Genomic DNA, 11815 nt, shown 5'->3' on the forward strand with positions numbered 1-11815 from the left:
ATACCAGGAAGAATTGTAAATAGGATACAAAATTGTTTCTCCAAATTTTTTAAATGTGTAGATATAAGACTTTTAATTTGTTCCACATTTACTTCATTTTCAGAAGCAAAATCACACAATGATGGAAATATTTCTAAAGATCCCTTTTCTAAATGTTTCCTCCACATCACAATTTTCTTTTGAAATGCAGTTATTTCTCAGTCAGTGTTAAAATGTCATCTTTTCCTTGAAGAGACAAATTGAGTGTGTACTTTTTCAAAAATATCAATTAAGTAATATACTATTGACAACCACTTATCGTCACTGAAAAAGCAAGCAAACTTTGAATTCATATCTTTGTCCAAAAGAAAAACACGTAATTAATTTTTAACACTTTCCCAAGAGTTAACCAACAAACTTCTGTGTGGTACAGGAAATTTTCTGTCCGCTTTGTTGCAGATTAAAAAAAAACATTCTACTATTCATCGGTCTTGTTTTTACAAAATTAACTACGCTGATAACATTCTAGAGCACACAATGCATTTCTGCCTCCAATTTCTTTACTGCAATAGCTTGCTGATGGATAATACATTGTACAAATTTCATGTGGAGTGCTATTTCAATTACTTTGCCTTGAATCCTTTTTTTCTTCTAGTTAAAGCAATTGCTCTGTCACTAGTTACACTTACACAGTTCTTCCATACATTGTTATTCATAACAAAGAAATTATTTGTGGTTGAAAAGTTGTCTTCCCCTGTACATCTTTTTTTAAGTGGCTCACAAAAAAGTAGTTCTTTACGTAATTAATTATTAAAAAAATAATTAATCATTACTATTACCCGAGCAAAGTTGGTGACATCTAATTGTAAAACAAATTTTCCACATTGAGTAGTTTGTTTTAATAATTGTTTTTTTAAAATTATCAGCATTAATTTCTATACACCTAGCAATAATATTTGCTGACAAGGGAATACATTTTAGTTTCTCAGCATATTCTTTCCCATGATTTATTTATATCATTTTTTTTGCATCAGGAAAATCAAGTGTTTCACCAATGAGTATGGCTTTTTATCTTTCGTTGTTAAGAAAGAAATCTCAAGAGAGGCTTAGCTTGAGTATTCCATGCTTTTAAACAATCAAAATACTATAGTGGTTGGTGTTCATATTCTGGATGTTTTGTTTTTAAAGGTCTTATTAACATTGATGGTTTCATACAAACATTAGATAGCATCTCATAACATAATATACATGTAGGATGAGATTCATTGGTGATTGCTTATGATGTAAACCCAAATTTTATGTAGTTTGCTTGATAATTTTGAACTTTCAGGTACAATTTTTTTGTACATGCCATATTGTTAATATTTATATCTCTTGGCATGATTACTAATGAATTTGAGGAATTATCAGTATCAACACTGTTACTTCCTTTGCCAACAACAAGGTTATTATTGAACCAGAAGTAGAAGCACTATCAGAATAATCTTCAACCCGCAATTTCTTTGCAGGCAATTTTTTTAACCATTTATCCATTTTACGAGGGGTTCAAAATCAGTAACATTTAAGAGTCAATTAATGACAGTTATTAAAACACACCACTATCTATGTTAGTTCCATACAGTTCATATAATTCTCTCGATGATAAAGATACACAACCTACTTAAATAATGATACACTAGCCACTTAAACAATTGCGCACTGGTTTCAGGACATGAAACCAGACACTAGCATCTGGGGAGCTCAACATCATAAATACGCCAGCTTTAAAGTGCATGCTCATGAAGATAACAGTTTCTTGTTGAACATTCAGAGGTATCTTCCCTCCAAAGGCAGAGCACTTTGCTTTTCATAAAAGTCATTGTGCGCAGGCGCTTTAAAGCTGTTACATTTATGATGTTGAGCTTCCCAAATGGTAGTGAAATATAAATAAATTCCTAATTTAAATTCCTGAATAAATAATTCCATTCATAAATAAAACAAAATAAATCTAACCACCATTAAATAAATACCTGCCTGATGAAACAAACACGACAGGAAGGACCTTTTCGTCCAGGTTCTGCTATTGTGTAGGGAGATAACCTAAATCTCCTGCTACCCTTGCATTCTGTTCTGTTCCACAGAACAGTGAAACCAGACACAGTGACCAATGAGAGCATCTCACACTCACATTTATATGATCATACAATCACTAGTGATCATGAGCCTACTTCTTTGGCACACCCCCAAGTATCAGTTTGCATACCCCTGGGGTACATACACTCCACTTTGGAGACCACTGTCCTGGTAGGTAGCTGTAAAAATTTAGGGTATATAAGAAATTTAGTATATAAGCAATTAATAAACTACATGTACAAGTCTCATTTGGTTTTATTGTCACGGGTTATAATAACCATAATGTTATATATATATATATATATTTGCAAATTTTAAAACCAGTTTATTTCTTCTTGATGATTTCACCACACATAAACTAGAAACTGTTCATAGGAAATGTCCGGGATGAAAAGCATAGGTGCTACTACTCTGGCATGGAGATCAGCATTAGTATAATTAATACAGTTGAATTAGTAAAAGTAATAAGAGTTCCCTATCTGTGACAGAGTATACTTGCAAAATTGATTACTGTTGTAAACTGAAGAGTGATGATAGTGAATATAACCAATATTTTCTATATAATTTGCCCATTTTTAAAGATAAATTTAAACCATATAAAATATACTATATCTTAATAGACTGTAGTATAAATATATTTATGTAAAGTATAAAATAATATAAGAAACAATAGACATATCAAAATTAATTATTATTAAAAAAAATTACATTACAAAACAGTAACTTATGATCTCATTGCCTTCCTATGGGTTACTTTATGCATCATGGCAGAAATCTTTTCTACAACATACAGAACAACTGTAATTTTCTAAGTAGATAAGTGATTGGCTATGGTGGGCATTGAATTTCAGCATCCCCTCCTTTGCTCCCTCTCACTCTCTCTCTCTCTCTCATTCACTTTTTTCTCATATTCATATAACTAATAACTTATAAATAAAATAAATCTATTCGATTAAGTTATTTTCTTCACATTGCAGTTGATTACTTTCAAAAGCGGCTTAATGTTTTGGTTATTTATAATTTATGTTTTTTAAATAAATAAAAGACTTTTAATTATTATATTTATAGTATAAATTACTATTTAAACCTTCATTAAACATGTTCAAGAATTAAATAAAGTAAAATTTGAATAAAATAATTTGATAAATAAAAAAATATTATTTATAAATAAATAAGATATTTTAATTAATAATATATTTGAAGAAAATATATATTTTAAATTAAAAAATTAATTAAAATCTAATATGCGGGAATAAAAACTTTTAAAATACTGATATTTTGCACTTTATCAACACAATATATTTATAAGTATATTTGTTATCCGGTCATGTCTTCATATTTAAGTGATACTGTTCTTCAAGTAATTTATTATTTTTTATGTTATTCTGTTCTAGCAACTGACATTCCTTTTACATGTAACTTTTAATGTTGAATCCATGAAGCTGACAGCAGACAGTATTTATGTAACTTTTTTCATTAAATTTGTTCTTTTTTCTTTTATATATTGTTCATGGCAGTCAGAATTACACTAATTTCAAATTATTATTTTTTTTTTAATGATGTATTAAACAAAAAATATATATATATGTATATATACCATATTGCACTGATGTAGTAGCACTCATGTTACGAGTACTACTGCCGATGGAAATGAATTATCGCTGAATGTAATTCTGAACAGGAAAACTGTGCCAAAAGTAGGTTCTCTGATGGTATAATTGTTCGAGCTCAGCAGAATGCCTGGGTGACGAGCAATCTAACGCAAGATTGGTTAGGATTTGTGGAACGTAGACCGGGTGGACTTCTGAAACGAAACAGTATGTTACTATTGGATGCTTTTGTAGTCATTTGTCTGACAAAATTAAAACAAAATAACAAATGGAAAGTATGATTTAGTCGTAATTCCTGGAGGTATGACAAGTCGGTTACAACCACTGGATGTCGGGGTTAGTATATCTTTTAAAGATCGTATTTTAAAGATCATGGTTGACTGAAAACTATTATCTCCTTACACCCAGCAGCAAAATTAAACAAATGTTAGTAGCTACAACTATGGAATGGATTTTGAAAGCTTGAATGATTTGCCATCAGGAAAAGTTAAAACTCATTCTTGAAGTTCTGCCTGTCGAATGCATTGGATGGTTCTGAAGACAATGTACTTTGGAACTGCAGTGACATAAATGAATCTGACTCATAAATGAAACTGACTACGACGACTCAACAACAACATAAAACATAACGAGACACACTGTTTAGTCAAGAAAAGTTATTAGGTTGATTTCATAAGAAAGTTACCTATTGCAATGGTTACCATGATTCAACTTCCGAAAATTTTCACATTTCTTCGCGTTTCGCGTTAACGGTAGCAGCTCAGATGTCAGTAGAAATAAAGTATACGTACGCACTTGCACAGCATCACTCCCGCCACGCAGATGACCGAACAGTTTTCCCACCATAGCAGTGCTGCAGCTCCACCACTTGTAGGATCCAATAAAAATAACATTCATGAGAGTGAATTTTCAGTTCATCATCGACCAACCACCACCTAGAGAAAAGTTCCACCTAGATAAAGTTCAAGAAATTGAACAACATGGCAATCCCTTGTGGCAGGCCAGATGGGATCAAACAGAGGGTGGGCGTTATACGCATGATCTCTTTTCAAATGTTGTTGGTTTGCAGGACACCTCTTGGGTATACCCTGATAAATATGTGACGCAATTTCTTTCCGGCCATGGTGCTTTTAGGGACAGACTGCAGAAGTTCGGCTTGATAGTTTCTGGGATGTGTCCTCAGTGTGGACACTTGGATGACACCTACCATGTTTTTTATGAGTGCTCGAAATATGAGTTAATGTGCAAGATCTGTCAGCTTGATCTTATTGGATCGGTGTTGGAGTTCTGTGTAAACTGGAGGAGCCAGGCCGAATTGGCAGTAATGAAAACTTTTATAATGTACTTAGCAAAGGAAAGGATTGCTGAGGGGATCTACAGCTCTGCTTGGATTTCTCTTGTATTCTGTTTTTGTTGTTGCTTTGTTTTATAAATTATGTTTTTGTTGTTTTTGCCCTTTGTTTTGTTTCAATGTTACTATGTTGTATTGTTCTGTGTAATACTTTTATGTTTTGTGTTATGTATTGAATTCACTTTTACCTTCTACGGGTAGGTAGTTCAGTTCCTTTGTTTAGTTGGATCCTATCAGTCTTACTTAAGACGCGGTGAGATGTGTTTACAATGAAGCCTTATTTGTGCTTTTGTCATGGCCTAATTAAGTTAGGTTATAATTTTTATGTTAAAATAAAATATAGGCCAGAGTTTAAGTTTAAAACAACGGGTCAGTTTTGGGCCCAATTCTGTTCCTAATTTATATTAACAACTTCTGTTCTGGCAAATTTCAAGGTTATTTGACCTTTTTATGCAGATGATACTGCCCTTTTTCATAGAAAAAAAAGCTTTGACTGAGTTATGAGATCTGTCGAAGAGGACTCGTTTAAAATTAGGTTGTGGTTAATCAGAAATGGAATTACGTTAAATGTATCTAAATCCAAATACATAATTTTCCAGTTAAAGGGTGAGAAAACTAGTAATTCGCTCGCATGTTAGTTATCATAATCTCACTTACTCTAGAATAGCTGAGTGTAGTTGCAATAGTATTGATCAAGTCGATAGTATGAATTATCTAGGGGTAACTATTGATTGTAATCTTTTATGGGAAAAACATATTCTTAGTCTGAAGAATGAAATGTTATGTTACGTTAGAAAGTTTTATTATCTTCAGGATTTCTGCTCGATTGGTGTTCTAAAAATGTTTTACTTGGCTTTGGTTGAATCTTGTTTAAAATATGGAATTGAGTGTTGGGGTGGTGCGTATTTTAATAAAATCCAACCTATAGTGATAGGCCAGAAACATATCATATGTGTGTAATATATAGAATACCTGCTTGGACACGTTCATTCCTGTTTTTTTTGTTTTTTTGGATCTTGAACTTGCTCCCTTTGAGGCATTTATGCTTGTTTAAGGTACTTAAAATTTTCTTTCTTAGGAGTAGACATAAGGCTCTTAAATATAGAGTAATTGACTGAGATATGCAAAGCAAGGTTAATTTTGTACTTTCTAGAACCAGGAAGGTGTATTTTCATAGATTTTAAACTTATATGGCACCAAAGGTTTATAATTTCTTTCCAAATTGTATGAAAGATAGTCTAGGTTTAAATTCATTCAGAATTTCTCTTGAGTGCTGGCTCATTCAGTATGAAAATATTGAGTTCCTTTTTGAATCAATTGTGACTAAAATTGACAAGTTATCCTAGGGAAGCATAAAGCTTATGGCTTTCATGAATCACCTTTGGACTTCTAATAACAAACTGAATGATTTTCCCTCTCGTTAATATTTCTATAATTTATAGTAATTGTTAAATTTCTACTCAGCCACTTCTGTTCTCATTCATATATCTTTAATATTCTTCAATGTTTTAATCATAAATTGATGGTAACTCCTAAAACAGGAATGTTGTTTCCAAGGAGTATTTAATTTTCCAAACTATTATTAAATCACAAAAATTATTTCATCATAAATTACTGCATCACGGTTTTAAATTAGAAAACTACAGTTACTCTTGTGAGCCTGTTGTAGTTCAATTAGAACCTAGGGGTACAAACTGTTATTGGTCAACAGAAGTATTTATATAATTCAAAAGCTGTGTCTAATTTGTAACTTTGTTGTAAATTATAAATGATATTGTATTATTTGTCTTAAAAAGTGTTTTCTTAGTTTGGAAAATAAATTATTATTAATTTTGTATGAGAAATGACAAATTTTATTTTTACCAAAAAACTGTTGTAGAACACCATTCTGGTAACAATGCTAACTTCATCCAAGTCAAAAAATATTGTTTCTATGCAAGAAAAATAGCTATAAAAGTTAAAAAGTCTAAATCATTATTATAAATAGTCAAGATATCAATGAAAAATCTTTAATCAATTAATTAAAATGTTCTGAAAATTAATAAAAATTAATGTGAAATAAAAAGGTAATGTACAATAAATTTAAATTGAATCACTGTAAAATCCTTTGGAATATAAATTGGTACAAAAAATTAGCTTCCCATTTACTTCCCAACTCTGTAATTTTAATGATGTTCTTTATTTATTTGTTTTCTTAACATCTAAACCAACAAACCCTTTTCCCCAATTTCTTCCAGACTACTTTTTTACATTTTATTATTGTAAAATTATCCTTTTTTTGTAAAAAATTTGAATGCTAAATTAAATGAAATCATTAACTATACAAAATTTGATAATTATAAATGCCATAAAATATTATAAATTGCCAATTCTTTTTTTTTTCTTTCAGATAACAACAGCATTTGGTGATATAATGGGATCAATATTCTTAGCAGTATTATTATTTCTCTTTTTTGAGGCACCTGGTTGTGCACTGGAAAGAGTTGTACTAGGTCCAGGTAAGCAGACATAAGAATGTAATGTAAAATAAGTTTTAGATAATGTTTATCCTTTATACTTGAGGATTAATAAAGAAGCCATGGTACAAAAATTATCACCAAAACCAAGTAATTGGTAAAATTTTGTGCATAAATAAAATGTGTGAAATGTAAAATTTGTGCATAAAATGACTATAATTTTTACTTTAAATTTTTTTTATTTCTAGTTTTAGCTTACAACAAAGAGATGAAGGAAGATATCATGGAGGATTATGTTACACAAATCTTAAAATCTGGAATCTGAATATGCAAAGATTTTTCTGGTTGTTTCCTTGTTCTCTTAATCCCATCCAAATCTACTAGACAGATTCCAGCTCATCACAGAACAAAACTTGCACTAATCGTTCAATGGCTCACTCATTATCTCTCAAGCAAAGTTGTGTAACAACTCTACATATACAGAGTGGGCTATATTGATGGGATATATTTATATTTTGAATACTGCGAGCAATAACAGTCATGCTTGTTTTTCATATAGCATAACAGGAAGTGTAAGGACGGGGGTTACTGATGCATATTTCTTTCAATGTAGTAGGGAATGATCGTGATGTGGACTGCCGTTGAAACTTTTTACATCATGGAGATGTTCTTCAGCAGTGGAAGCTCCATCATGATACCACAATGGCATTTGAAACAAAATTTTAAGAAATTACCATTCCGAAAGGTCATACAGTGTGCTGTTCAAAACTTACATGAGATCGCAAATGCGAACAAAAATCGGGGACCTTGATTGTCACGTAGTGCAATAAACATTGAACGTGTCTCCAATACAATGAACCACAGACCAAAGAAGTCAACTCGGCAATTGTGTCTTCAAGTGCATATTTCACGTACTAGTGTGCGGTGAATCCTTAAAAAGAACTTACAACTGCACCATACAAGTTGCAGGTGGTGCATACATTTTTCGACCAAGATAAGGTTCAACGAACCACATTCTGTGACTGGCTAATCAACAAAGGTGATGCACACTTTGTGCAATACCTTATCACGTCTGACAATGCTCATTTCCACCTCAGTCATTATGTCAATAAACAAAACTATCGATTCTGGGCTAGACAAAATCCGCATCTGTTGCACGAAACTCCATTGCATAGTGTCAAGGTTACTGTGTGGTGTGTAGTGAGTCATGGCTGTGTGACAGATCCCTATTTTTTTTGTGAACGAACATAATGACACTGTCACTGTCACCACTGAGTGGTATAACACAATGTTATGAACATTTTACACCTAAATGCAAATTTCTCACCTAAATGCCACAATCGGATTTATACTTATAAAACATGGATGGAAACAAATATGTGGTTCTCATTTCAAAAAATATCTGACCTTGAATGAAAATTAAGGTAAATTTAAAATTCATATTCATTTTTTCTTAATACTGATAGTATCTTTTGAAATCAGTTTCTCTATATCTGATATTTATATCTATATATCTGATATTTTATAAAAAATTACTTTTTAAATTATTTGGAAAGCTTTTCAGTTATTTGAGTCATCTTTATAAATTATGTATTTATAGTATTAATTTTAGTAGACAATTTTTTCATCTCGTAGAATTTTTATTTCAAAATTCATGAAAGTGAAATGATTCTCAATTTTTTTTAACACAAATTGCCGAAGTAAATAAGAGTTCTACATAGACACTACTTTTCAGCTGTTGTAAAGTCTCCAGATTAACCAATGAACAGTTTTGCATGTAGCCATTAGTTGAGTGCTTGTGTCATTGTTTACAATACATTTAGCTGGTGCACTGTATATGAATAACACCCTATCATAAATTTATATTTCTCTAGTCCTAAACAATTAGCTACATAGAACACCCCCTAACAAATACATTATTTTTCAAAAACTAAAATGCAGAACACTAATTAACATCTTGTATCTATTTCATTCCAGCCTATGCATAATAGTCATATTTATTATTCTGCATGTGTAAAGTTAAAAATATTCAATTTCAGTTATAATAAAGTTATAAACTATCTGTTTCTGACAACTGTATTACAGCTTAGAAAATCATAAATAATTAACTAATATTTTTTCAAACCTGTTTTCTTTGTCATTTTTGACATCTTTTTCAACTTAATGATGTTTGTAATCATCATTTAACCACCTCTTTCTTCATTAATTGCTTATAAAAATTTCTTAGAAAGATACTGAATTTTTCTTATATCATTGAATTATTATGGCGTACTAAATAACTAAAAAGAATTGTTAAAAAACAATAATATGAATAATTCAACTAAATAATTTTTTATTCAGAATTTTAAGGTCCAATTAAGTATTTGCATGTTAATGGGACTGGGATAAAGCAGTTAATTGTTATGAACATGGAAAGAATAGTATCATGAATCGGCCTTGATTCAGTTATTTTTACTGAGCAGGTAATATCTAAACAAAATTATATCAATACAAGTAACATACTACAAAAGCAATCACATAACCGCAATAAAGAGCAGAATTGACATTTGATGTATAATATTTTACTTAGCTGCTTCATCTCTAGCTATATAAATATAGTTGCCACAGACTAAATATGTGTTAATACATTATCACACATAAATTAGATAAAAAGTAAAGTCCATGTAAACAAGTTATGCATGTTCAGGCTTTCTAATATTGAACACATGAGGTGTAAATGTGCATGTCTGTTACCATTTTCCTCAAAAACTATTGGACCAATTTCAATGCGTTTTTTTTCTGCATTACATAGGTATCACTTCAGAGCAGTGTTTTCGATATCTTTTACGGTTATAGGGCAACAGGAGGTGCTGCATTTGGATTAAAATTCAGATATATTTTTATAACTAATAACTGAACAGTATTCTCCATACACAGCCTCCATTCTGATTCTGCCGTCAACCAGAGCAGTTGTATTTTGTTTGAAATCAAATATCTTAAAAAAAATCATGAAACTGACTTCAAAATACCACGTTAAAAGTAAAAAAAAACTCAAAATACTTATTTTTTTTATTTATTATTTTTGAAGTCAAACCAAAGTAGAGTTTTTGAACCAAATTAAGAATTAGTATACTGATAGTAGTTGTTTTTAATTTGTTACTTGCTTCAAGAATCAAAATTAAACAGATCAAAAATTTTTTTTTTTTGGTCAGTTATTTGATTTGTACCCCTCTCTTTAGTAAGTTACATTTTTACTTTCCTGGCATCTTAGTTCTAGGGCTTTGCTGCAAGAAGGAAATTAAGTTAATCGTAAAAAAATGGGGTATGTGGTTTTTGCTTTACATGACATTTGACGATCCAAAGACCTCACAAAACAGTACAAAAGTTAAGGGACCTCAAGAAACAAAAAAGGTAGGTACCTATGTATTTATGTATATACTTGCGTTGGTATGTTTGAAGCTTTAATACTTTTGACTGGATAAACAGATTTTGATGAAATTTTGTAGACTCGTGTATATGGGTCAATTTGTAAAATTTTGAAATCAATATCTCCATGGTGTGGGACTGGGTTTGGGGGTCAACTTTCTCAAACTTTTACATACATATTACCACTTTATATTAAGCTTGGTACATGCGTGCATGCTTATATTACCATTCTTTTTAAAAAAAATTGTCCCAAATTCCCCTTTCGCCAAATATTAAAAAAAATCCATCTTTTATTTACTGTAAATTTTTAAACAAATCTTTTTAATAGCCTCCTAAGCATAGTAGCAGTGCAAGCCACCCAGAAAAAAATATTAGGGGCAATTTTGGGGACAGGGGTGACGATCAAAATTTAAAAATATGTTTATTTTAAGTTTTTTAAATACAGTATTAATATAGTAAAATAAATAATGTAAATAAGATATTAATAATGTAAAAACACAGCATAGATGTAAAACACCTATGACTATGCTAAAGGCAAAATAAAAATACAATGAAATACAACATTAAAAATCTTACTTAAAACAAAAAAACTGAAATAAGTAACAAGATAATAATCAAATATTGGAATACAAATGCACTGTTTTCAATAACATATATTTCATATGATTTTAATTTTAATTTGAAGAATTATCGGGGTTTCTTAACGTACTCACTATGAAGTGTTTCCAAACGTTGATTAAGTTTATTCATGTTGTCTGCTGCCAAAATTTATGAGACAATGACTCTTTTATTCAGTTCTGGTAAACCCAAAATTTAAGTATTCTTGAGAATATTTTTTTTGATTTTATTTTCGGAACCATGCTTGTCTGTGTACTTGTTGATGCTTCACTATCATCTAATGC

At 30.7% G+C, this 11815-nt stretch overlaps 1 protein-coding gene across 1 annotated transcript in view; it reads left to right on the forward strand.

Moving 5' to 3' along the window:
- The window catches only part of LOC142318441 (nose resistant to fluoxetine protein 6-like), a 61706-nt gene extending 51170 nt beyond the window's left edge, over positions 1-10536 (forward strand). Inside the window, exons 11-12 of the mRNA XM_075355028.1 lie at positions 7442-7550; positions 10300-10536. Coding sequence (XP_075211143.1) covers positions 7442-7550; positions 10300-10343 — 153 coding nt within the window. The 3' untranslated portion in view covers positions 10344-10536. The remainder of the gene's footprint in view (positions 1-7441; positions 7551-10299) is intronic.
- Positions 10537-11815: the final 1279 nt, after the last annotated feature.

The sequence above is a fragment of the Lycorma delicatula genome, chromosome 1, assembly GCF_047948215.1.
Source record: "Lycorma delicatula isolate Av1 chromosome 1, ASM4794821v1, whole genome shotgun sequence".
In the NCBI taxonomy this organism is placed as follows: Eukaryota; Metazoa; Arthropoda; class Insecta; order Hemiptera; family Fulgoridae; genus Lycorma; species Lycorma delicatula.